The sequence below is a fragment of the Heliangelus exortis genome, chromosome 13 (assembly GCF_036169615.1).
Source record: "Heliangelus exortis chromosome 13, bHelExo1.hap1, whole genome shotgun sequence".
Taxonomy (NCBI): Eukaryota; Metazoa; Chordata; class Aves; order Apodiformes; family Trochilidae; genus Heliangelus; species Heliangelus exortis.
The window spans coordinates 17,943,235-17,970,368 of record NC_092434.1 but is presented as its reverse complement, the minus strand read 5'-3'; the positions used below and the strand labels follow the sequence as shown (position 1 = coordinate 17,970,368).

Genomic DNA, 27,134 nt, shown 5'->3' with positions numbered 1-27,134 from the left:
CTAGAGACAAGGAAGAAACTGTTTACACAGGATGCTGAGACCCTGACCCAGAGGTGGGAGATTCCCTGGGACCATTCCAGGGCAGGTTGGACAGGGCTCTGAGGACACTGGTCTGGTTGCAGATGTCCCTGCTGACTGCAGGCTCTGGGACACTCTTTGAAGGTTCCTTTCGACCAAGCCCATGACACAATTCTGTGATTTTAAACATTTATTTCTGCCTGTGAGGTGTCCTGGACAGACTGGGTACCCACGCTATGGAATAACAACCAGGGTAAAACTCTTCAAAGCAATGACATATCCACAGCATTCCTGCTGCTTCCCTGTGGATCCAGACATCCCTGGAGTCGGTTCTGCTGGAGTTCGGCCCCGCCATGCCAGCAGACACAGCTCAGAGGGGCAGGGAGCACCTTGCTTGGCTCGGGCTGCCCTTTCCTTCCCAGCTCTGCACCTCCCAGGCCGCTCTCCCGCCGGGGCTGGAGCCTTTCCCAGTTTTCCCCCGGTTCTGGGTGTGGATGCTGCAGACCCCCGGGTGACCCCGGCCCAGTTCCTGAGGAGCAGGCGATCGCGCCCGAGATTGTTTGTCCCCTCCGCCCCGCCGTAGCCCGGTCCCGTTGCCATGGCGACGGGCCCAGCGGCCTGAGCCCGCCGGAGGAGCCCGGAGCTGCCGTGCCGGGGGCTCCCGTTACCCGCCCGGGGATGAGGCGGCGACGGGGCCGCTCTGAGCCGCCTCCGCGGGGAGAAGGTGAGGACGGGGCGGCGGAGGAGCCGCGGAGGGGGGGGGGGGGAGATCTGCCCAGGCCCCCACAGCGCGCCTGCCCGGCCCGGCCCGGTTCGGCCCGGTTCGGCCCGCGGGACCTGCTCGCCTGGCTGCGCTGCCGGAGACGGGTGGTGACCTCAGCCTGCTGGTGACCTCGTTCCCTGCTTTTTTTTTTTTGGAGTCAGTGTTCTCTGTAGCTGGGGAGAAGGGAGTGCGGGGCATGGGTGCAGCTCAGGGCACTTGAGGGGTTGTTCCCTGGAGACTCCTCACGGCCAGCTTTGGATTTCACCCGTGGATAAATCAGTGGAACAGCTACAGGAGGAGCCCTGGAGCTGTCATGGAAAGGCAGGAAAAGCTTTGCTTCCAAAAGGGAACAGCCCCCTGCATGTGGCTTCCTCCCTCCCAGCCAGCCTGGGGATAGCTCAGCCCAGAGGCACACGGGGGTGGCTTTAGTCACAATTCACTTAAAAAAAAAATAAATCTATCAAATGGAACAAAGCTCTTCCCATGAAATAACAGAACGTTGAAACCATCTGCTGGTCCAAACCAGCAAAGTCTTACAGCAAAACGGGGATTCCAGCATCTGGGTGCCCCCCCCCCCCCCCCCAGGCTTTTAGTAGAAGAAAGGAGAAATGTGGGAGTTTTTTCAAACAAGTTTTGTATCAAGTAGCTCAAAGTGATGCTCAGCGAGCTTCCAACAACCTCATGAGGAAGACATCGAACTTTTAGTCCCTATTTCTTGTCATTGATGAGCCAGTTGCCATCCAGCAGCTTCAACTGTGACTGCAGGCAGGTGCTGCTCATCTCCTCAAAGGCTGAAATGAAGAGTTTTTTTTATTGACAAGCAAAAAATACATTCTTTTGTTTTCTTACACCCTGCTTCTGTACTAATTGACCCCAAAAGATAATCCCAGCCCTTTGCCTGGGGTTGGTGTATCAAGATTCCACTTGTTCTGCTTGCAGCCCTCTGCTGCTGGAACTATTAGAAAAAAACCACAGCAAATGAGCTAGAGACCCTCCTCTTTTTCTCCCAGCACTCCTGTGTACAAGTTATTCAGCATAACTGAATAACTTATCACTGTTAGATGTTGATTTAACATCCCCCTAAGGAGCAGTCAGCATGGTGCAGAGGCACCACGAGTCAGCAGAGCTTCTTAGTGCCAGTTTTACACTGCTGCCCTGGATTGTGCTCCCAGATTCTGGTTCCTAACTCCTCTTTCAAGTTGTATCTTCCTTTCCCCAGCCAGCCAGGACACCAAACACTGTAGGACAGCTGAATCATCAAGCCTGGATGCCCTGCACACAGAACCTTCTTACAGCAGTGGCCTGCTTTATACCTGTGTTGTGGGATAACTCCTGCTACCTTTTTTTTTTTTTTTTTTTTTTTCCCCATTAAATTATCAGTTCACCTTTTCACTTCCTGGTCCTTCCACTTCCTTTGTTGCTGAGCCTGTTTTCTTGGATGTGGTGTAGCACAAAGTTGCAGTTTGGGACCAAGAGCTCCAGAGGGGCCACCTGCTGTGCTTCTCTGGGCCAGCTGGATGGAAAACTTGGTGTATCTGGTGCCAAACTTGGTGTATCTGGTGCCAAACCTGGTGTATCTGGTGCCAAACTTGGTGTATCTGGTGCCAAACCTGGTGTATCTGGTGCCAAACTTGGTGTATCTGGTGCCAAACTTGGTGTATCTGGTGCCAAACCTGGTGTATCTGGTGCCAAACTTGGTGTATCTGGTGCCAAACCTGGTGTATCTGGTGCCAAACTTGGTGTATCTGGTGCAAAACCTGGTGTATCTGGTGCAAAACCTGGTGTATCTGGTGCCAAACCTGGTGTATCTGGTGCCAAACCTGGTGTATCTGGTGCAAAACCTGGTGTATCTGGTGCCAAACTTGGTGTATCTGGTGCAAAACCTGGTGTATCTGGTGCCAAACCTGGTGTATCTGGTGCAAGTGTTTGTTCTGCCACCATTCTGTCATGACCACATCCCCAGGCCACAACATATCACACTCCATCTCTGGGCTGCCACCAAAATACTCTTTTTTTCCCCTTTTTACTCAATTTAAATCTCTCCTCAGCTGTCATTTTAATCTGTGCACCTTGGGCTGTATCTCCAGGGCCGAGGCTCAACCAGAGTATTTTCCTATCATGTATTTTTTTTTTTTGTTCTCTCTTTCTCTAGATGAATATCTGCAGTAAAACTCCCAATAAGACAGCTCCAGAGATTCTGGGGGAAGCTGTTCCTGAGGTGCAGGTCCAGCGTGCTCGGAGGAATGGATGGAGCTGGCCTCTGCACCTTTTCCAGATCTTTGCCTGGTTCCTTTACCTCTTTTTTGCTCTGGTTGGCTTTGGGATCCTGGTTCCCCTCCTGCCCCGCCACTGGCTGCCTGCTGGCTACATCGTATCCTTTGGTCAAGAGGAGAGCAGGGCTGTGATCAACATTCCCTGGGATTTTCTGGGAAGAGCTTTAGGTGTCAGAGAAAGCACAGGAGAAAGCAGCTGAGCCAGAGGATCTCCAAACTTTAACCATCATCTCCTGCCTGTAAAAAACAATTTGAGATCCTCTCTGCCCTCCCACTTTCTGTAGCTCACTGCTTGTCTCCTTCATCACTCTGCTGAGGTTTCTCTCTGTAACTCTGAGGTTTCCCTGCTCTCAGCTTCTGCCCGTGGTTTTTTCCATCAGTCTTTTCCAAGTGTGCTGCAGGGTCTGAGGGAAGCTGTGCTAAAAAAACCTCTCCTGAAAGAGCCTGGCTGGGATGGTGTCAGGGTTTAACACTGCCCTGGCAGTTAAACCAAATGCCAGATGCTCCCTATTAATCCCCCTCCCCTCCCTGATAAAGGAAGGAGAGGGAATAAGGGAGAGAGACTGATGGGTTGGGAACTGAACTGCACAGCTTTAATGGGACAGGAATGATAAATAGGAAAAATGACTAAATCTATACAAATAGACAGGGAAATTGATCCCAGGTTCCTCCCCCCTCTCCCCCAATAACTCTCACATCCCCACTGAGGCTGCAGGGCAGCCCTGGGAAAGTCCAGGCTGGAATCCTGGGGTCAGCAGGGGTTGGGAGCTGGAGGCAGGAACACACAGATCCAGGCTGGGATGGATCAGGAGCACAGGCAGAGGAACAGACAGAATCCTCCCAGGATGCTGAAGGGAACAGGGAGAGGGGAAGAAGGGGAAGCAGGAAGGGGTTTGACCCTTGTGATGCCTCAACTTTATCCTGAGGATGAGGTGTATGGGATGGAATCCTCTGTTTGGTCAGTTCTGGCATCTCTCTTGTCTGTTCCTCCCCAAAGGAGGCTGCAGGTGGGGCCTCTTTCTTCCTTCTGGAGGGCAAAATGTTCCTCAGAGCTGAGCAGTGTCCCTGGCTCTGCACACCAGGCTCTGGCTGTAACTATAACCATGGAGTTATCAGTCCCAGGAGCAGCCCCTGCCTGAGAAACTTGCTGTTAATTTCAGCAGTGCAGCTGCTTACAAGAGACTGAGCTGAAAGCAAAAGGACAAGACAGAAAATCCCCTTTATCCTGGCCCAGCCCAGGACAGATGTGCAGCCACACTCCCTGTGCTCACCCTCTTCATCCTCAGAGGCAGCTGGTTTGGGACAGTGTTGGTTGGGCAGCTGGCAGTTGATTTTCTTGCAGAACCTTCTCCTCTGTAGAAAATCAGTGAGTGAAAGGTGAAGTGGTGCAGTGTGAGCCTCAGAGGAGGGGTCTGTGATTTAATCCACATCTGGAGGTCCCTAAACATGGGCAGTATCAGAAGATGAGGACCTTGCCTTCTGTGCTGCCCAGCAAAGCCCAGCCTAGCCCTGGGTGGTTTCCACCTCTCCTCAACCCACCCCTCCAGAGCTGGGCAGCTCCTGCAGCTGGGAAGGAGAGGGACTCAAGATGGGGTGTGCTGGGAACAGTCCCAGTATTCCCAGTGCCACCTGGTACTCTCACCTGTGCCCAGGGAAGGGACTTCCCCGAGGCCAGGCCCTGGCTCCTGGTGGACTAAATTGTACTTAACAAGATTTAGTACCTAATAAAGAGGGTGAGGGTTTGTAATTAGTGAGCCAGGGGTTGCCTTTGTTACCTCTCTGGTAACATCTTCCTTGTGAAAATAAAATCAGTTAACAAGGCTTTGTCCCACTGAGTGTTTTCTTAGCAGAACCAGGTAACCAGGAACCATTACAGAGAGAATCTTGGGGAAAGTTCTGAGGAGATGGGATATGCACTTGCATCATTTATACATCTGATTTCTGTCTTTGTGTGTCTGGGAGGCTTTTGCTTATCATGGTTTTACTTAGAGCAGCACGATACCAGTAGCATTAACTCACCATGGTCAGATGTCTGCCTATCTTACCTAAATCCTTCTTATCAGGGTTCACACCTCATGGAGTTTTCTTCCCAGTTCCTAATTCAATCTGAAGTCACCCTAATAAAACAGATAAATGTCTCCCCAAGTTTTTCCAGCAGTTAATAAAGCACTGATGTTTCTCTTGTGTCAGAAGTGTCAGAGCTCCAGTCAGCTGGAAACCCCCCTTTTTCTTCCCTTCCTGCACTGCTCTGTTTTCCACTGTTTTCCACAGCCATCAGTGTGATCAGAGATGTCCACCCCTGGTTGTTTAATAGATAAAACAGGTTCATTTGGGCACATGTGCTGATTTCACTGCAGAATATTGAGAAACAAGCTCTAAATCAGAGTGGTGCTCCACGTCTGCAGGGGGCTGTGTTCCATTTCCATCTCCTTCCATATTTGTGTATTCTTTCCAAACATCTAAAGTTTATTTGCTCTTGATTTCCTGCTGCCTTTAGAAGGGAGACTCTGGGGAATTAATATTTTAAGCAACTTTGACAAATCCTGGATACTTTGTGTGGGAGCCTGCTTTAAAGCAGTGGTTCTCTTGCTTCAGGTTCTGAGGAAGAAAAAGCAAGCAAGGTGATCAGTGTATGATCCCTGATGTGACTTTTTTTTTTTTTTTTCTTTCTTGGAAGTTTGGTCTTGTGAAGGGGCATGTGCATGGCCTTAACTGACTGTTCCTTTCCAAGGGCTCTGTATGGACTAGGAAGTGTGGAGCTGTGCCAGCAGTCTGCACATGGGGTCAGATTCTGGTAAGTAAAAGTCATTTTTAAAAACTCCTGTGCTAGGAAGGACATATCTGTGAGGCAAAGTAATAGATAATAAGCAGGGTTGTTCCTGTAGACTTTGTTATGTTTTCCCAGAGGATATTTATGACATCCCCACAAATGAAGCTCAGATTAAAGTGCTGCAGTCTCTTTTAGGTTTAGATTTCTAATTCTAAGCCATGTATTTTCCCATTTGTGTGGACTGTGTATTCAGGATGAAAGCACATGCATTAAATCACTCCTATAATCCTTAACTGTCTACTTCAGTGTCCAGGAGTGTGCTTTATCTACCATTTAGTTGTCCATCTTACTGCAGTCTCCATTGATCCTGCGGATGCAAATGTGAGAGAAAAAAACTATTTAGGGCCCTTGGCCACCTTCAATCGTGAGCGACACACACATGTCATAGAAAACCATCATTGCCATGTCTGTGATGTCAATGTGTAAGTATCTCCTCTGCTCTGTCTGCTACTCTGTCTTCTTCACCATTACTTTTCACCACTGGTCTTTCATGTCAGACCAGAAGCCTGAAATGGAGCCCCTGAAGTTAACGCCGTGGGTTAAACCTCATCCTGTGTCAGGGCTGGGTTTGTCAGGTGTGTGCAGGGTGCTGTGTGCTATTTAAATTGCTGCTCAGACATCATGTGGAGAGGATTGTGCTGTTCCATGTCACCTGGACATCAGTGTTTGACCTAAGGACATGGGACTTGTGCCTGTGTGCTTGTGCTTGGTTGGGTGCTGGTGTGGTAACAGGGAATGCTTGAGGGCAGACAGGAAGATAAAGGGTTTCAAATAAGCAAGAAATCATCTCCAAATAAAAAAAAACACACCTGGAAAGGCACTTTTTGCAGTGGTCAGGAGTCTCATGCACAAAGTTTTAGGCATTGAAAGAGACCTCTGGAGATCATTTAATCCAACCTTGCTGCCAGGGCAGCTTCATCTCCAGCAGGTTGGGCAGGATGGCATCCAGGTTTGGAGTGTCTCCAGAGTCAGAGACTCCACCACCTCCCTGGGCAGCCTGTGCTCTGCTGTCCTCAAAGTAAAGAAGTTCCTCCTCATGTTCAGATTACACTTCCTCTCTTCAAATTTGTGCCCATAAACTTTGTGGTCCAGTGATGGCCAATATGTTGGTGCTGAGGTGCTCCTGATGTAGAAGGATTTCTCACTATTCCCAGGATCTCTCCTGCTAAACCCCCCTGTCCTTGTGTCCCTGGGGACTCGTGGGGATGTGCTGGTGCTGCCATGCTAATGCCACCTTTTCTTTGGCAGGAGTGCCAAATCAAAGCACTGTGGAACTTGCAACAAGTGTGTGTGTGGCTTTGATCACCACTGCAAATGGCTCAACAACTGTGTGGGAGAGAGGAACTACTGGTAAGAGGCAGGCATGGTGAGAGGGGCACAGCCCTGCACCATGGTGTCACCCCTTCTCTTCCCAAGGTTCTCCTGCATCTCAGTCCAGGTTGTGCTCAGCCCCACAGAACCACTTTTCTTTCAGACCTTGGCTGGATAAAAATCAGTCATGAGAAAACCAGGTGGAAAATTTAGGCAGAAGCATGACATTTAAATAACCAGGGATAAAACTCCTGCTTAGAGTTTTGTAGATGGACATCTAGAAAATCTTATTCTTTGGTGTTAGGAAAAGCTTATGGGATATGAACTGGCTGTCCTTAGTGGGTTTGAGGGCTGAAATGGGCATGGAACCATGAAACAACCTGCATCCATGCAGCATCTGGGGACTTCTAGGGACCATCTAGGGGTCCTCTAACCTGTGCCAGCTTTGAGATGAAGAATCTCAATAATAAAGAGGCTATTGCTAATGACTGCTTCTCCATTTACTTCCCTTCACTAAAACAACGTGGAAAGCAAGGAGTTGTTCCTGCTGGGTGCCTGCACAGGGAGCTCTTTATCTGTCCTAGGTTAGGATAGGATAAGATAGGATAGGATAGGATAAGATAGGATAAGATAGGATAGGATAAGATAAAATAAAAATAAAATAAATAAAATAAAATAAAATAAAATAAAATAAAATAAAATAAAATAAAATAAAATAAAATAAAACCACAGGCTGGTTTGGATTGGAAAGGACCTTAAAGGCCACCCAGTTCCAACCCCCTGGATGGGCAGGGGACATCTCCCACTAGATCAAGTTGGTTAAAGTCCTGTCCACTCTGACCTTGGACACTTCCAGGGAGGGAGCAGCCACAGCTTCTCTGGGCAAACTTGACTTTTTTAAGCCCAGTTTCTCTGCAGGGTCACAGTTTGGTCCCTCAGAGTAACAAAGCAGCAGCCAGACCTGCTGTGAACCCCACTGGGATTCGGGCTGGTTGGCTCTATGGCTGTCTACGGGGGGCTGGGGTTTTAACCTGTGTGTGTGCTGTGCCTGAAGCCCCTCAGCTCTCTCCCTTTCTCTGCAGGCTCTTTTTGAACAGTGTCCTGTCTGCCATCCTGGGCCTTGCCCCTCTGCTCCTCGTGGCTTGCTACGTTTTTGTGGAATTCTTCCTGGACCCCGGGATGCTTCGCTCCGACGGGCACTTTGATGGTACTGGCAGTGCTTCAGCTGGGAACCAGCCACGTGGGACTGGGTTCTGTGGGCTCTCTTGCTGAGGAGGAACTCCATCCCTTACTCCTGCAGCTTGAGATTTCTGCAGGAGGGTCAGCCCAGCTGCTCCCTAAAGGCTTTGCAGACACAAGGCATACTGTGTCTTAGGAGTTTTGACTAACTAGTTAACTATAAATAATTACCTAATATAAACAGTTAACTCTTTTTTCAAGTTAGCAATATATCCAGCTGTAAAGATAAGTTAGAAACTTTCAATACCTGGGCAATCTACACACCTTGAACTCTTTTTGTTTTACAGCTCTGAAGAACCAGGCAGACCGCTGGCTCGTGTTCCTTCCTGCAGCTCCTGTGGAGACTCAGGCATCTGCCATTCTGGTGACAGCTGGGCTTTTCATTCTCCTCAGCCTAATGACTGTCATCCTCCTGGGCCACCTCTTAACCTTTCACATCTATCTCAGTAAGTGCTGTGTTCCTCCCATCTATATCCCTGGCTTCATTTTCATTTAATTCGTCCTCCTCCTGCATCCTCTGGTGTCAGAAATACCCACACCTGGTACAAGATTGCCACTGAAAAGGTAGAAAATTTGGGTTTAACTTGATACTTCTGTTTTTTTTCCCAGTACCAGGTAGATTTATTCATGCACTTGCAATGTGGGGCTTGCTTTGGACCTGTGCATTTGTGTGTCTTGAGCTGTGTTATCCTGGAACTGAAAGCAGAGAGGCTGGGTGGAATGAGGGGTTAATGCCAGCTCAGTGCCAGCACTGGCAGATCCAGGCTGGGTCCACATACAGGCTCTTGTGAGCCTCTTCACTGTGCTCCCCTTCTGTCTTTTGAGAGCCTTTTTGTTGCTTTTTGTCTGGATGATATTGATCTAAATCAGTCAGGGTCCCTTTGTGGAAGTTGTACTGGATCTGGTGGAATTCACAGGAAGAGTTCCCAGAAAGGCTTCTCATTAGAGCTCTTATGTGGTGCTCTGTCAAGAAGGCATTTTTATGTTTGTTTATGTACACATGGGCATCAAAAACCCTTTTTTTTTTCATCTATAATGAAGCCAAGGCTATTTGGCTGCTTGACACAAGTCATGATGAGGAAAGATCTTACACTTGCAGTGGTCTTTGGTGCCAAAACTCAGGAAGAAGGGATGTGGTGGAAGAGAAATGAGGACAGTGGTTACAGAGGATCCTTGGAGGGATTTTTGGGTTGTCAGTTGACAGTGGTGCAGGTGCCAACACAAACTAGGTCAGTACACACCAGCACCACTCCAGAAGCAAAATACTTGCCCTTCTTAAGTGTAGGGTTTGGTGAGTGAGTGAGTGAGTGCTCCTCTGCTGGCCTCAGCCTTGCAGTCAGTGAGGGCATTGATGGTTGTTTTCCTCTTTCTGCCTCTTTGAGCTGAACAAATTTGGTCACTGCAATTTGGGGAAAAGGAAAGTTGACTTTTCTGGGTTCATGCTGCTTGTCTGTAGAGTTCAAAGGACCATCTAGCACTGCAGAAAGACTAAAAGCATAGCAAAGCTGCACCAAAGGTTTCTTTTGGATGGAAAAGCAAGGATTATTCAGTTTAATCCCGAGGGGGATTTATCCTGTCTTGGTGGAGAGCTTCCACAAGAGGGTGCTCCCTGCTTGGGATACAGCCCAACAGAAGAGCACCAGTTGCACCAGTGCCACTGGATTAGTGGGACTTTTTGTTGTGTTATTGTCCTGGGCTGGTTTTGTTCCTTCTTTCACCATAAATTTTGAGCCAAGGCCATTTCTCTTTCTGGCCCAGTTTTAAATCGTTATGAATTACATGAGAACAGAATTTAATGACTGTTTATTTTTTTTGTTAACATTTTATGCCATGCAAATCTGCTCCCCTATTGAAAGCAGTCCCAGCTGTGCAGAAGTGCCAGGTGTCAGCCCATGCAATATTTGCCCTGTTGAGGCCCATCTGGTTTGTTACACATGAGTCTCTCTGCACTTCCAGCTGGGATTCAGGGAAACAAAGTACATCTGGCTGAAATTCCTCCTCTATTTCACCCCTGTAGTTGTCAGTAGTTTCCTCTGAATGCTTTGAGGCAGTGTTGGAATGAACTGCCTGACCTGTTTTAGGATTATAATACAGTTTACCAATTAAAATGAAGTTCCTCTTGTGAGTAATACTTTCATAAAACTTCTTTTAAAAAAGAATTAAGTTACAGAGAGGAAATAACCCCCCTTTGAGTGCTATTGGCTTTAAGCTCCCACATTAAAAAACTTCAGTCAGGTATGACTGTGAAAATTTTAGAATCTAGGTTTTTTGCAAGCACAGTGAATTTTTCAGGATTGCTGTTCTGATTTTAATTCCTCACTCAAAATTCTGTCACTCAAAAGGAAGGAAGTAAATTTTTCTCTAAATACTAGGTCCATTTATTCAAAATTACCAGTCTTGACTGAGACTCATTCTAGAGGCATTCAGTGAAGCATGGCACTTCAGAAGTTTAGAGAGAGGATTTCTTTTTTTCTTCAGTACTGAGAGGCCAATAGTAAGCAGAATAAAAAGAAAAAAAGAGCAGGGAATATAGGAAAGGACTAGAAGAGGGGTTATGGGGCTCTTCCCAGGCTGTGATTATGGATTGCACAGTATGTGCTGCAGTGGTATCTGGCCAGACACATGCAATCTCTTTGAACTAAATACCTCTATTAAAATATTTTTAAAATGCCACTGTTAAGTATGCAGAAAGCAACCAACTCTAAATTAAAAATGCTGTCTAGCTCTTTGCTTATGCAGCTATATTGTGTTTCTCAAATAAAGGGCACTGCACCATTCCAGGAGCATTTGCCAGCACCCAGCCCTGTCCCCACTCAGAGCATTTGTTGATCACTTGGCTGCAGACTCACATTCATCTTTCTGGCCAAATGCATCATGAATTCTTATTTCTCTGCAAGCTCATTGCTTTCCCAGGAGGGGCACTCCTCTCTGAAGCAGCCCTGTGCTCCTGGCATGCTCTGGGGAGAGGTGCAGGACATGAGTGACACCAGTGTCTCCAGGCAGAGGAAAGCTCTGAGTCTGGATGTCCCACTTCTGGGCACCTGCTTTAACTGCCCTTCTGTAACAAAGGGGTAATAACTGCAAGGCTGGGCACTGCAAACCCTCAGAAGCCATTTCTGGGCTTTGTGCTCTACAAATACAAATACATCAGAGGGGGATTACAGGAGGAACATCTGAATTTTGGACCCTGGCAATGTTTCAGGTCTCATGAAGAAACTGAGCTGCTCTCAGTCACCTGCTTTTGGTCACTGGTGGAAGCAGATGTGTTTCTGCCCTTAGGAGCACACAAACACAGGCACTTGCAAGCTCTGACCATGTCTGTCTGGCACCAGGCTGGATATTTAATGCTCACAGGTTTGGGCATTGTCTCAATCCACAGGACACACTAACGTGCTAAATTTCTTTCCTCCATTTAGCATCATGGACCTGCTGCCTGCTTGATGAGCTCTCTGACTGATACAGATCTTACCCTCTGGGCTATGAGTAATGGATTTGCTGTGAGCTCCACAAATGACTCCAGCACAGAAGGCCCCCCTCATGTGTAGGGAGCTTTAAAAGGCAGTGGGACTGAGAAAGTGTGATGGTGACAATAAAAGCTGCAGCAAGAGATAGAGTGCAAAGGTACTTTTGGCTTGGAGAGTCAGGCTTTTCATGTTTATAGTTGCTATTTGATTGTGCACTTATCCAGACTGTTTGTGTCAGTGCAATCAGGGAGTGACCTTTCCTGCACTCAGCTCTCTTTTCTTTCCTCCCAGTGTGGAACAAATTGACTACATATGAGTACATCCTGCAGCAACGACCCCAGCAAGAGGCAAAAGAGGGAGACAAGCCCCAGGAGTCTTCTCCCTCCCAACTGAGCCCCAGCCAGGTACTTACTCCTCATGCTTTCAAGTCCATTTCTCCAAACCAGCCTCACTTGTAAAGTTTGCAAGCTCCAGGTTTTAGAGGAAGTTGCTGGAGTTAAGAGCTCAGAGGTAGAGAATTGGGTAGGATGTGGGAGTGGAAGGCTTGTGATTTGATGAACACTTGGGGCACAAGCAAGCCCTGTTTCCAAAGGAATCAATCCCACCCACTCTCTTCATCCAGCACTTGCTTTGGGCCCTGCACTGTCTCTTCTCTTCTGCCAGCACAGCTGCTCCTTGCAGTCATGCAAGTGAAACAAGGGTGGGGGAACTCATCTGGGTAAGAATAAACTTGATTAAAAGAAGAGTTGAGCTCGTGTTTAGCTGGACTGGCTCCCTCCCTTTGGGTTCACCAAGCAGTCACACAGATGCCTGTGTCAGCAGGAATGAGGATGAGCACAGAGTGGGAAGGGCCATGTCCTGGGAACAGACAGGGCCATCTGCTTGGGTGGCACAGCACGTCTTGCTGGCTCCTGTGAGCAGGAGCCCAGGTCATGACTGAAAGTGAGACAGGCTCTGCAGCTGGAGAAACTGGGGCTAAACCCTCAAGCAGCTGAGGAAACCAGATTAACCATCCTGAAAAGAAAGGGAACACCAATTGTGCTCAGAAATGACCCAGATACCTGCTTTTCTTTCAGTTGAGCCTGCACAGTGATAAGGGTCCTTGTGATTGCAGTGATGCTGAGCAGTGCCTCTGTAAAAAGAGTTGTACAAGTTCTTTAATGCTCTTAAATTCCCCAGAAGCATTTATATTCTGCTGTGGATGGAGAGGTGCAGTGTAATTTATTTTGCTGCAAGGCAGCTCTGTCCCTGGAGTTACTCAAAAGTTGATTGGGCAAATTTTGCACTGGCTTTGACAGGGGGTTGCTCCAGAAACTTCCAGAAATTCTTCCTAATCTAAATTATTCTGCTTTTCTGCAGTCCTGTGTAAGACTATCTAGTTTTATTCTAGTAAATTCTTTACAGCCAGTTTTATATTTCAGAAAAAAATTAATTAAATCCAAGCTTCATCTAAATAGTCTGTATAGATACACTGGGATCTCTCAGGACCATCCATAGTTTTTCCCTATCAAAGCAAAGGGAAAAGTGAGTTAATTCCCTCTCTGTATAAAATGGAGGTCCCAGCTTTTAATATGCATTTTTTTTTTTTTTTTTTACTGCCTTGGAAAAGTTGAACTTTCAATTTCAACAGAGGTTTCCATGACAACAAAAATATTTGGCACTTTGTCTCACAGAGCTTTGCTTACCATGAAAATTAAAGCAATGATAAAGGATTGGGTCTAGTCACTTCCTAGTTAACTGCAGTTTGATTGGTACTGAAAATACCTCTGGACAGGGGTGGACTCTGTGTGTGTGCACGTTGGGGATGCAGCTGCTCAGTGATGTTCTCCTCTCTGCACTGGTTTTTTTTTAGGTACATGTGGGGATATGGTTAGTTTGAAGCAGCAAGCCTGGAAGAAGCAGGGTGAAAAGGAGGGCTGTGTTTCAGGGCTGCACTGGGTACCCTGGGGAACAAGACAGGCTGGATGAGGCCAAATAATTGTTAAGAAAAAAACGTTAACCCACCAGATTTTCCTTGTTTCTTACATAGCAACCAGAGATAAACACAAACAAATAGATTGGAGTAGGAGTACATGGAGTGACTTGCCTTTTGTAAGCTGCTGTGTTGACTGCAGCCTGCTTTTGCCTGAGCACAGAAATCCTTTGTAATGGATCCAGGACGTTGTGAGCAGAAAATGGAAATCATCCTCTTCCCCCTTTTGTCTGAACTGTTCATTCATTTCAGGCAATGAGAAGTACCCTGCATTTTCCCTTTAATCCTTGTTTAGGAGCCTTGTTCAAGCCCTGCTGTTGGTTTTGGCTTCAGTTTTCCATGTTTGTCTGTGGTTAAGTCTCTGGCTGTGTCCAGGTTAAAGGATTCTTGTTCAGGTTAAAGGATTCTTATGTGCTTGTAAAATCCTTCTCAGAACGTGCACCAAGTGAAAGCCCTGATTTTGCACAGTTGGGTGGTTCAGATGGCATGAAAAATGCAAAGCAGTTGGACAGGTCCAGCCCTTGCCTTTATCACTCTGCCCAAAGCCCCATCAGTTTTTCTGCAGGCAGTTGCACAGCAGTCCAAAGAAATACAAACTAAACCAAACCCAATGCTTTCATGTCTAATTACATTCCTACCAGGGACCTGGCTGGCTTTCAAAGTCAAGCAAGCTGGGATGTGGTTTTTACACATTTCTAAAGCTTTGAACTTGCTTTGGACAATAGGTTCAGGTTGGTGAGGTTCAACTTGAAACAATAAACCCCAGTTTTACTTCCTCCACCTTTTCAGCATTGCTTCTCTCTTCCAAAGCCTGGTTAAGATGAACCTAGTTTGCACTCTTGGCCTTGACACTTGCAACAGACCCACTTTCTCTGGGACAAGAACCTTTTTGCCCTGGTCAGTTCTGCCTCTCCTCCAGCCAGACAGCATCTCAGGGCAGTGGCTGTCACTGGGGTGGATGATGAGAGGAGATGCAGTGGGAGCTGAATCCACCCTAAATCATAGAATCATGGAATGGGCTGGGTTGGAAGGGAGCTCAGAGCTCATCAAGTCCAACCCTTGATCCACTCCCCCCGTGGTTCCCAGCCCATGGCACTGAGTGCCACATCCAGGCTCTTTTGAAATATCTCCAGGGATGGAGAATCCACCCCTTCCCTGGGCAGCCCATTCCAGTGTCTGATCTGGACAAAGATCTCTGCAAAGAATTCTTTCCTAATATCCAACCTAAACCTCCCCTGGCAGAGCTGAGGCTCTGCCAGGGGAGGTTTAGGTTGGATATTAGGAAAAAATTCTTTAGTCCATGCCCTCTTGTCCCACTGATATCTGCCCAACCCCCCCCTGGCTCCAACCTCCTTTCAGGGAGTTGGAGAGAGTGATGAGGTCTCCCCTGAGCCTCCTCTTCTCCAGCCTCAACACCCCCAGCTCCCTCAGCCCTTCCTCACAGGACTTGTGCTGGATCCCTTCCCAGCCTCCTTGCTCTTCTCTGGACCTGCTCCAGCACCTCAAGCTCCTTCCTGAGCTGAGGGGCCCAGAACTGGACACAGGACTCAAGCTGTGGCCTCCCCAGGGCTGAGCACAGGGGCAGAATCCCTTCCCTGGACCTGCTGGCCACGCTGTTCCTGAGCCAGCCCAGGATGCCATTGGCCTTCTTGGCCACCTGGGCACACTGCTGCCTCCTCTTCAGCTTCCTGGCAATCCAGACTCCCAGCTCCCTTTCTGCCTGGCTGCTCTCCAAAAGCTGTCACCATGAAACTTAAGAGTCTGGGTATGAGCAGGGTTTGGGAGGTGGCAGTGAACTTGAGCACTCTGCATTTAGCAGAATGTTTTCAGCAGGAGTAAAAGCTGAATGCTGCCAATCCAGCTGCAAAAGGTGGCTTTTTGACACCAAATGTCCCACTGGAAGGACACTGGCTGTCCTAATGACTGGACTTGGTGCAGTTAGGTTAATGGTTGGTGGAGTTAGGTCATGGTTGGTCTTGGTGATTTTAAAGGTGTTTTCCATCAGGAGTGATTCTGTGGGACTGTGGCAGTGGAGAGAGGCTGGAACTCACCTGTAGTTTTCATCACACTGAGAGAACATTTTGCTTTCTATTGACTGAGTCTTCTTCCATCTGCCTCTGATAGCCAGCTCTAATGGTTTGGTATTTTTTTTTTTTTTTTTGTGGCTGCTTCAATTATACATAATTTATAAAAGGCTGAAATAGACAAAATGGATTTTAAAAAGCTCTTTCATTCCCTGCTTGGGAAGAATTGTTTGTGATATTCTCAAGATTTATTAATCTCATTTGAAATGCCAGCCCTGCAGTCCTGTTTGCATGCTGGGGACATTGGGTTCTGATGATTTACTGTCCTCAGTCCCCCAGGCTGCCTCCTGCTGCAGCTCATTTCCTCAGGAAAGACCTAAATCTCCCCCCTGTACACTCCCAGGGACATAGGGTTGTGTCTGCTCTTCTTCATTCATAACTCTGGTGCATGGGGCTTGGATGTAAATGTTAAGAATTTGGTCCCCAAGGAGCTTTGAGGAAACATTTCTGTACACTTGGTGCTCAGTTGATGATGAGCAGTGAGCTGACTTGAGTTAAAAACTCTGTCTGAAACACAGGTGGTTAATTTCTGCAGGTTATTAATCCAGCACCCTGTCTGCAGCAGCCCTAAGGAGCAGAATCCTCAAATCAGAAAGCTCTCATGTTTGGAACAGCTAAAAACATTCTCTTCAAATTTGTTGTTACCACCTATAAAACAGATGTAAATTCCTTTCCATCTCTTTTTTTTTTTCCTTTTTTTTTTTTTTTCTCTCTCTACAAGACCAATGAAAATAAGAGCATGTACCAAAAGGCTTTCCAGTTTGGCAACTCTTACCTAACAAGGACACAAATACTGATGCTCAAAAGCAAGTGGTACTTTTGGAAGTCTCTCTTCTGGCAGAAGGTTGGCCAGTGGGGAGCAGATCAGCACCCTGGCTCCACCACTGCCTCCCCAGAACCTCTCCCAGCACTTGGCAATCTGTGTTAGGGGCTTGTGGAGCTCAGACCTCCAAAGGGGTTTTTATTTATTTGCTGCTTTCTCACACAAACAGTTCTGGTTTATTCTTGAATCCACCTGCAGCACCCCATGGCAGTCAGGGCTATGGCTTTTTTCCAGGCTGTGTGAAAAATGCAGCTTTTCTGCTGTTTCTTTTGAAAGTGCTGCCTGATTTTTTTCATTTGATGCTCCCTAGATGTTGGGTTAGAGAGATGGCAAACCCTTATTCCCTGTTTGCTTTCTTTGAGTATTTTCTCTGCTGAGGGAAGAGCTCTGACCCACGAGCTCTTTCTTGTACAAAACCTGCTCCATACCTTCACTGATTCTGTATCCCTTCTCTCTACCTCCTCCAGTTCTTCTGAGGAGGAAGAGGTTGGAACACTACAGAGACTCTGGTGTCCAGGCTGCTGCTGAATTTATTCAGTAACATGAAACAATTTTCTGTCTTCTTTTTTTTATGCCTTTCCTTTTCATTCCTATCAGCTGAAATGATTTCTTGGCTGCCACCAAACGTGCAGCTCCATGAATTCTTTTCTAGTTCAGAGACCATTGCTGAATATGTGAAGTTGACTCCACTTTTTCCTGTCTGCATCATTTTACATCTAGCACTATTGATTTTTGTCTGCCATTTGATCATCCCTTAAATCAATATTGGAAGAATCTCCTGCACCTCTTCGTGGCTGCCTTTCATTTTTAGCATCTCACTGTTCTATTCTGCTCTTCTCTAGATTATTTGTGAAAATTTCTTGCAGTGCAGTGCAAGATTAGTGCCCCTGAGCTCTCAGGTCCCCATCTGTGGGATGTCCAACTTTGCCTTCATTCTCCGAGTTTGCTGAGCAGGCTGAGTGTACAAAGAAGTTGGCATGAGCTTGGTTAAGCTTTTTTGGAAGCTGATTTAAAATCAGATTTAAAATCCCTCCCTCTTTACCTGAAAGCTGCCTTTAAATGTGGATGGCACTGCACACTAAAATGCTGAAGAGGGAGTTGTCTTGCTAATGATTCAAGTTGAGGAGCAGCTCAAAAGTAGAGTCAAAATTCTCCTGGAACAGTTGAGGGGTTTTTTTTGCAGCTTTTTTTTTTTTGCAGCAGAGCTTCCAGCCCTGCTTCACTTGGCACTCTGGGCATCATAACTGTGTCCTTAGAGGGAGAACTGGGAGCTCATTTGTGTCATGCAGACACTTGGATTTAAGAGGCTTATTTGTTGACCTTCTTACATGTTTATGAGCATATGTAATTTTAAGATTCAGGATGGCATTTCTTGGAATTCATCACTGCCAGAGGCAAACGAGCAATACATGATGTTCTTTTTTTTAAAAATAAAACCAGCAGTTTTCCTAAAGGATTCACACTAGGAACTGAAAAGGCTTTCTGCTTTCCCTGTATGCTGCATGTTTTCATTTTCATCACCTCCACGTTGCATTTAAAAGAAGCTTTTTGCATTCCCTGCTTAACTCCTATGACCTGACTCTATAACTAATGGAGGCTTTAAGTGATATTTTGAATGAGGTCCCAAGAAATGATTAAGCTGCTCTCTGCCAGTGTGCTCTGATTTGGTTCTGAGTCAGATGAAATACTGGCTGCACTAAATGAATGAATCAGGGGCTTCTAATGGTCTCAGACTTGGTTTTCCATCTTCTGAAGCAGCAGAGTCCTGCTGAGTTCCAGCTGTAGGACACAAGACTTCTGGCATATGACTGAGGAAGGAGGGAGAAGGCATCTCTGTAAGGAAAAAGCAGTGATGTCCATCTCCCCCACTCTGTGTCCACATTGGTTTGAAACTGTTATTTTTCTTTTTCTTTTTTTTTTTTTTTTTTTTCCCAAGGAGACAGACTTTTTTCCAGGTAACCCTGGCTCTACAAACCCTGGTATTCAAGTAGAGGAATTTTCAACAGTAACTTCAGGAAAAGAGTGAGTAAAATGGTAGTTAGGAGTCTCCCAGCAGTGTGTATGGTGAATGAGAAATGGTCCCCAGGGGCACTGGTGGATCCTAAGGACCAAGGAGAATAGGGAGTACCAATGCTTTGAGCCCAAGGCATGGTGAAATCCCTGAGTTTAGGAGGGTAAATAGCTGCAGGAGTACTTTTCCCTCCTCTTCTGGGAAAACACCTTCCCTGTTTAGGTGTTTTATATTAAAATGACTTTAAAGCTACCTGATAATTTCTGTATTGAGCTCATTAATTCCAGGTTGTTGAGAGGTGAATCTCAGCAGCAAAGCTGATAACCCAGGCAAGGGAAAACACCATCCTTGTCTCTTAATTAATCCCTGCCTAATAACTCATGTCCCTGGGGAAGGAAGAGGAAATCCTTTCTATTTTTTGCACGGTTGCCCAGGAAAATTTTCCCTGCAGTTTTACTGGGAATGCTGTGCAAGGTTGGGGATGCTTTGGTCAGGCTGCCTTCAGGGGAAGTGTTGGGCTGTTGTCTGAGGGCAGCCTCTTAGAATCATAGAATCATAGAATCCTAGGGGTTGGAAGGGACCTGGAAAGATCATCTAGTCCAACCCCCCCTGCCAGAGCAGGGCCCCCTAGAGTCCATCCCCTAGGAACGTGTCCAGGTGGGTTTTGAATGTCTCCAGTGAAGGAGACTCCACAACCCCCCTGGGCAGCCTGTTCCAGGGCTCTGTCACCCTTACAGTAAAAAAATTTTTTCTGATATTCAACTTGAACCTCCTATGCTCCAATTTACACCCATTACCCCTTGTCCTATCACTGGTCACCACTGAGAAAAGCCTAACTCCATCTCCCTGACACTCACCCCTTACATATTTGAAAACATTGATGAGGTCACCCCTCAGTCTCCTTTTCTCCAAACTAAAGAGACCCAGCTCCCTCAGCCTTTCCTCATAAGGGAGATGTTCCACTCCCTTAATCATCTCAGTAGCTCTGTGCTGGACTCTTTCAAGCACTTCCCTGTCCTTCTTTCTTTCAGCTTTTCCAAGCTCTGTGTGCACAGTGATGAAGCTGCCCCTCAGCAGAGTTCCTCTCCAGACACCCCAGCTCTTCACTCTCTGGTCCTTTCTCAGGTGAGCAGGAGGTTTCCTATGTGCCAGAAACTCTGCAGCCAACACTTCCCCAGGGTGCCTGGCTGTACCCTGTCCTCAGGGTGTATGTGGAGGTGTAGCTGTACACTACAGTCACATCCCAGTGACACTCCTGTCCCAGCTCACACTCCTGGTCAGGTATATTCTGCTGGTCCCTCACCAGCTCCAGTACAGGTCAGTGACTGTAGATTTTTACTAGTTTGATGATGTAACAAGCTGTGCTTGTTGCTGTAGAGCAAAATCCAAGAGTTTATGTGTTCAAATATGGATCACAGAATCAGGGAATGGTTGGAAGGGACCTCTGGAGATCATCTGGTCCAACCTTCACCTCCAGCAGGTTGGACTGGATGGCATCCAGATGGGGTTTGAGTATTTCCAGAGCCAGAGACTCCACCACCTCTCTGGGTAGCCTGTGCTCTGCTGTCCTCAAAGTAAAGAAGTTCCTCCTTGTGTTTAGATGAAATTTCTTATATTCAAGTTTGTGCCCATCACCACTTGTCCACTGGCCAGGAAAAAAGACTGTGCCCATCTGACACCCACCCTTTGCAGCTTTCTAAGTGATGTTAAAGCCCATGGGAAGATGGTGCACGTGGAGATAAAGCCTGAGTCTATAAAACAGCTGCCCAAAGTCCAGTTTTCCACACTCTTGGTATTCATGGACCTACTTCCAGATGCTCTCCCCTTCTTGCTCAAATTAAAGGTGGGGATGCTCTCCCTATTTTCTCCAAGCTCAATCAAGTCTTGTCATCTAGACTGTAAAAAAACCTCCTTTTCAACTCTACTCATATTTTGACATTGGGCATGTCCTGTCTTATGGGACTTTGGGTTCCCCCTTCTGTTTTGACCCTACAAATGCATCCTCCAGCCCCCTGAGACTGCTGTGTGCAGACCATGTCTGTCTTCATTAGATACCTGATTTCTACCACTGCTTTACAGTAACCCTTAAAGTATAAATTATTCTTGGGCTGTGATCATACCTAGTGCTCATTATTAAATAAGAGGAGTTAAGGAGAGGCAGGAATTAAAAGCCATGATGTTTTGTTCCTTGGGGCTGAATTCCCTTCTCTTGGCCCTCTTGCTTTCACGACAGCAAAAAAGAAGGAAGAAGATGCATAAAGTTTCCTCCTCAGCAGGGGACAGCAGAGCTAAAGCACACCCTGGACCTTGGCCCCCTTTCCCAGATCCTCAGCCAGGTGAGACTGCACAGATGTGAAGTGTGTTCCAAAAACCCAGCAGTGGGAGGTAGTTAATTTGCTTAAGAAGGGAAAACAAGTGCTTCTGAGGGCTTGGAGACATTTTCCCAGGGAATTTTCATAAACATGTGTATGGTTTCCTTTAACAGTGGTGGGGCAGCCATATGAGAGCTCCTGGGGTTGTTGATGTCTCCGTGGGGCTGAGGGATCTCTCCCTCTCCTTAAAGTTTCTCCTCTCTTCCTTTCCATCTCCAGAGTTCCCAGCCCCAGCTGCTGCCACCTCATCTTCCCCCAGCCTTCACCCCTTGGTGCCAGCTTTTCCTCAGAGATCTGCTCTGCCCCCCAGCAGCTTTGGCCTCATCCAGGCAGCAGGACCCCCAGCTGAGTATCACTCAGAGTCTGCTGAGTCCATGGAGGAGATTCCTGTGGCTCAGACTCACCTTGGGAGCATGGACCTAAGAGGAACTAAGAGGAACTCCAGGAGCTCTCAGCACTGTCCCTTGTCCACAGACAATCCCAGAGGTGAGAGGAAGAAGAATCTGTGTTCCAGGCACAAGGGAAAAAGGAAAAGCTGCCAGCAAGACAGACGTGGGGAACAAGACCTGGAACTTTTTATTAAGATTCCTGCTGTTTTTGTGAGTAAGAGCAGTGGAGAACCTCACATCACTCAGCCCCAGCCTGGGGAGGGCACATCTGAGCCACACCACAGAAAATGCACCAGCAAGCAGCACGTGGGCAGACAAAATCCATGCATTAAGGACACAAGGACAAACACCACAGTGGCCTAGTGAGCACCTTTCCAAACCCATAGCCTTTGGGAACAAGGCTCTGTCTCTGCTTCAAAGCTCTTAACTCCAGTGACTCCCCTGTTTCCCTGGAGCTTCCCTTCTCCTGATGGTGTCCATCCTCCAGCAGAACCAGCAGGGAGGCAGCAAAACCCCCCCAGTATCACTGGTTCCAGCTGCTGCCACTTCCTAAGCCAGAAGTGCCCCTGAGTTCCTCTCCTTGCCAAGGAGACATCCAGACAGGGGATGTATGTTAGTGCCCCACAGAGTGCTGAGGGGCTTGTCCCTTGCTGAGGGACTTGTCCCCATGCTCTGTGCTTGCTCCCAGCTTCCAGTCTGGCATTCCTCATGCTCAGCCAAAGGCAGGAGGCAAACCTGAGGCAGGGAGGAGTGGGGAGTGCTCTCCACAGGCAAAATCTGTTCACTCCTGGTCCTCTGCACACCTCGTAACACTCTGGGAGAGTGCCTGGGGAAGAACAAGCCTCATCTCTGCTCTTCCCTGCACCCAGCAAACTCACTTTCTCATCTGCCTGAGCCTTTGGGTGCTGCACAGGGGCAGGGAGCAGCCTCAGGACTGCCCTGTCCCCCCACTGCTTTCCCCTGTGCCAGGTTCACCAGGATGTGCTCTGTAGGGCAGCCCTGCCTGACCTGCTCCACCTTCCCAGTGGGCTGGGATGCAGCAGCTCCTGAAACCTTTCCATTTCCTGGGCTGCCAGCTCCACATCAGTCCCCAGCCAAGCCTGGAGTCTCTGCAGCTCAGCAAAACCCCACAGCAGATGCTGGGGCACCTTGCCAGTGCTTGGCCTCATTGCACCCTGTGCTGGAGGTGAGGAGCAGGGAGCTGCTCCTCTGATCCCTGGCTTTCCCTTCCCTCTCAGCTTTCCCCAGCAGCTGCCTTGGCCCTTTGCACCCTTCCTGGAGAGGGCCCGGGGCTGCTCTTGGGTGTGAACACACAGGTTCAGCAGCCAAGAAGAGCAAGCACAGGGAGTCTGGAGCCTTCATTCCCCCTGATCCTCTTTTGATGTTTGGAATCACAGCTGAGCCTTCCTCCAGGCTCCAGGCTCCAGGCTCCAGGCTCCAGGCTGGGGAGGGACAAGGCCCAGCAGCTGCTCTGGGAATCTCTGAGCATCTGTGAGCAGGACAGGATGTCTGGGGACAAAACTCCACGTGGGGCAGGCAGACTGGCCTCCTGGCTTTGATGTACACACTTCCCAGCCTGGCCTGCTGCTTCTGCTGCCTTCTGTGCTGCTCTGAGCTCCATCCACACAAAGCCCACTTCCCTGGACCCTTATGTCCAGACAGATTTTCTTCTTGGGAGCTCCCTGGTGCAGCCAGGCAAAGGTGCCTGCTGTGTGTTGAAAGGCTCATCCTAATTCCAGGGGCTCCCCCAAATGCCAGCAGCTGGGCTGCCTCCCTCAGGGTCACCCCTCCACCATGCTGGGGGCATTTCAGGTGGTTTTTGCCTTCAAGGAGGAAGAAAAGTGCTGCAGCTGCTGCTGGAAACATCACAATCCTTGCAGAGCTGAAGCTGGAGGAGGGGAGTCCTTTGCCAAGGGGTTTTATGGGGTAAGTGGGTCTCATAGACAGGACCAGCCAAGCCAAGCACTCTTTGGGATATTCCATGGGGAATTTTGGCATGGCAGTGTAGCCACGATCACTGAGCCCAGGTTTCTTTAAAGAGCTGTCATAGCATCCTTCCCTGTGGAGTGATTTTTGAAGGGAATGAGGAGCTCTACGTGAGCCATGGATCAGCAGAGTGAGTCCCAAGGAGCTCTTGGAGTCAATACCAAAACCTGCAGGCAGGGTTTGCCTGTGCTCACCCTCCCTACAGCTTCCCTGCAGCTTCCCTACAGCTTCCCAAGGCATTCTGACCCTAAGACAAATAGGATGATGTGGGAATGACCCTGGTGGAGCAGCAGCCATGGCACTGCTTGGCTGCAGCCCCAGGCTGGCTGCTCACTGCTGGGTGAGGCCAAGTCCTTCCAGTTGTTTCTCTTCTCATCTGCTGTCCCCCAAGAGAAGGGCACCCTGCAGTAAAGCTGGGTGCAGGGTTTTCAGAGCCCAGCTGCCCCCCACCCAGGAAACATGGGTGATTTCTCCCCTAACAGGGGCTCCTGGGTAGACCTCATGTGTTTTCTTATCCTTCATCCCTGCAGGACCTCTCCCAAAATCACATATGGAGCTCTTCAGCTCCACAATAAAATTTTGTATGCCCTTTGCTTAAATCATTTTCTCTTTTTTTTTTTTGTTTTTTTGTTGTTTTTGCAGTCATTTATCTGCCCCATAACTTTCCCCTGCACCTCTGATGTCCCCTCTGGGCTTCATCCCTAACGTGTGTGGGTGACACTGACAGTGGTGCCCTCTCTCCTGGGCTCTGTGGATGTTGGGGGGGCACCCAGGAAAGGCAGTGGTGATGCTGAGCTGGTTGTAGCTCCTGGGAGAGCTGCTCTGTGCCCCAAATCAGTTCCCAGCAAGGAGAAACACTCCCAGCTGCACCTCAGCATCTCAGTGGAGCTGCTCCATGCCAGGAGGGTCTTTCAGGACCCTGCTATTGGAGCCCGTGTGTGGTATCCCATAAAATCATGGAAGTTTTTCATGGCAGGGAGCTGGTCCCCTTCCAGGATGGTCCCAGCAGGGCAGGCACAGCTCCTTCCCCATGTCATTTCTGTCCTGTTTGAAGCCTCATGCAGAAACCAGCAGGTTCAGGGCTGCTGCAGTGCCTGGGGAAGCTCTGGATCAAGCCCGTGGCAGCAACCAAAAAAGAAGGAGTCACACAGGGTCCTGCTGCAGGGTCCAGTGTGGGGACAGAGCTGCTCCAGGCACTGCAGTGGCCATGAGCCCAGCTCTGGCTACAGCCTGGGACCACCAGAGAGCTGGGTAAGTTGACAGCAGAAGTGCTGGTACCTAGGAGTGTTTAAAAACTGTGGAGATGAGGCACTTCAGGACATGCTTTGGTGGGTGTGGTGATCAGATAAATATATTTTCTTTGTTTTAGTGGGGGGGTGATGTTGATGGTTGGATGGGGTGATCTTAGAGGTCTTTTCCAAGCATGACAATTCTGGGATTCAGCTCCTCGTTGCTGCAGAAACACTGAAGTCTGGCATCCCTCAGCACCTTCTCAGCACTAAATCCAAGTTTTTTGGCCAGGGCACGTGTTCTCCCATCCAGCAGGCAGCACCCAGCACTGACCATTTCCCCCACCAGATGCTGTGGCTTTATATTAGGCCCAAGCAATGCATTTGGAGGGTGGTGACACATTCCCAGAGCCCTCTAAAAATCATAAATCCAGGTCCCTGGCCACTTGCCAATGGCCATGTTGGGCCTTTCAGCATGTTCATCCCCCAGCCTTGCTGCAGGACAGGCACCCTGCTAGCTTCATCCTCAGGTGTGACTCCAGTTTCTGTTTCCTCTTTGAAACCAAGGGGGGGAAACTTCCCTCGGAAATAAATTTTTTTTTTTTTTTTTTTTTTTTTGTGGAGCCTGTTCCTGGGCTCTGCTTTGGACACATCCTGAGATCACCCCCAGGGGCTGCTTAGGGTTCCAAGGGGAAGAAGGAAGCTTCTTGCCCATCACCTGGTGCCTTTTCCCCCTGCACTGTGCGCCCAGCCCCGGCAGTGCCTTGTGGACAGGCTGTTGCTGGGGTGACCGTGTACATATTGCACAACCTCTGAAACACTTCCTTCTGTTTTGTAGCAACTCGTAACTGGAGTAGCAGCCATTCCTCCATAACCTCCTCCCACCCCACTTGAAGCTGAGCCAAGCAGCTCATTCCTGAAAGGAGATGGATCCCGGGAGGCTGCGGTGCCCGGTCCCAGGGGAAAGCGGGGTGAGCACAGAGAGGGGTGATGCTCATGGACTCCTGCAAGCTCTGAGCTGCAGCTTGGAGCAGTCACAGCACTCTGGGACACTGCCTGAAGGTGAGGAGACAGGCGTGGGCCTGGCAGGTCAAGCCCAGCATCTGAAGTCTCAGTGACACCGAGCTGCGAGCCCTGGTGTGTCCTGGGGAAGTGCTGGAGTTCTGCAGCTCAGTAAGCTCCAGGGGCAGGAGGCTGCCTGGGAACAGGATGACCCTTCTTGGAAAGCACAAGAAGGGAAAGGTCCCTGGGGGGCTGAGCACTGAGCCCTGTCCCTGCTCCTCCACCACATCACGGGACCTGTGCAACCTCCTCCTCCTCCTCAGCTCCTGCCCCTGCCATGGGCTGAGGACCAAGCCACAGCCCCCTCCCAGGCTTCCTTTTCCGGGCTGCATGAGGAACAGGCCAGGGATTGTGCTCTGTCCCGACCAGGCTGTCATGGTGACAACAAACACACAACAAACCCCAGCCCATAGGAACCAAACCCTGACCTGCACAACCTGACCTGGGGGCCAACCTGCCCACCCTGGCCTGGAGCCCCCCGTGGGCTCTCCCCAGGGGCCACCTCTGGGCTCTTTGGGCTCTCCAGCCCAGGGGGTTCCTGGGGCTTGGGCAGGAGAACCTGACAGCCCTAGGGCCTTGCTGGCCTGGGTGGAGGTTGGATAAACTCTCAGGCACTGTAACTTCTGAGCCTCTGCACTTGTGGAGCTGCTTTCAATGCTCTATGAAGAGCAGGAGGCTGTGAGTGCAGGACAGAGTCCTCCTGGTGCTGCCTCCTCCATGGCTGAGCTCTACCAGGATGAGCTGGAGGTGAGGTTGGTGAGGTCTGCCCAGGCTCTGGTGTCAGGCTGGTCCAGCCCTACTAGATGAGGCTCCACGCCTGTCCTGCTCCCCTGTGACTGTCCCCTTGGGGACATCCTTGCCAGCTGGCAGCCATGGATTGCCACGCTGCCTTTGGCTGGGCTGTGAGACAGCAAATTCTGCTGATGGGGGAGTCACAGGGCTGGCTGGGGGACATCGTGTTACTGTGACCATCTGGGGCCACAAGAAGTGACCAGGTGCTGTGGCATGCCTGCATCCTCTGCCACCAGCCCTGGCAGTCCCCTTTGAGGTGTGAGGGGGTAAAGTTAGTGCCCTCAAATCCCAGCTGGCTGTTGGTGACCCCTGGGAGTCTCCAGGCCCTGCTCCAGGTTGCTCGGGGCTTTCTCCAGTCAAGAGCTGGCAGCAAGGTGCTAGCAGGGAACTCATGACCCTCAGCCAAGAGGAGGATTGTCACTGGGGCTACACCTCGAAGCAAAGGGCTCAAGGTGCAAGAGCAGAACTGATACCCCAGGGGCAGCTCAGCCCTTGGGACAGCTCTTCTGTCCTTGG

At 49.0% G+C, this 27,134-nt stretch overlaps 1 protein-coding gene across 8 annotated transcripts; it reads left to right on the top strand.

Moving 5' to 3' along the window:
* The first annotated feature begins 391 nt into the window (after nucleotides 1-391).
* Nucleotides 392-22,748, top strand: ZDHHC1 (zinc finger DHHC-type containing 1). Of its 8 annotated transcripts, XM_071757175.1 has the most exons (13): nucleotides 395-742; nucleotides 2,934-3,152; nucleotides 5,786-5,848; nucleotides 6,131-6,306; nucleotides 7,133-7,234; nucleotides 8,278-8,402; nucleotides 8,722-8,880; nucleotides 12,190-12,302; nucleotides 18,714-18,799; nucleotides 19,820-19,913; nucleotides 21,022-21,124; nucleotides 21,380-21,911; nucleotides 22,005-22,748. In XM_071757175.1, exons 2-13 carry the CDS (start codon nucleotides 2,934-2,936, stop codon nucleotides 22,117-22,119), a joined length of 1,887 nt encoding a protein of 628 aa, XP_071613276.1. In that variant the 5' UTR covers nucleotides 395-742; the 3' UTR covers nucleotides 22,120-22,748. The 8 variants fall into 8 exon arrangements, with proteins under 8 accessions (XP_071613278.1, XP_071613282.1, XP_071613276.1 ...); XM_071757177.1 differs by lacking the exon at nucleotides 7,133-7,234 and having other exon boundaries at nucleotides 392-742; XM_071757182.1 differs by lacking the exon at nucleotides 6,131-6,306.
* Nucleotides 22,749-27,134: the final 4,386 nt, after the last annotated feature.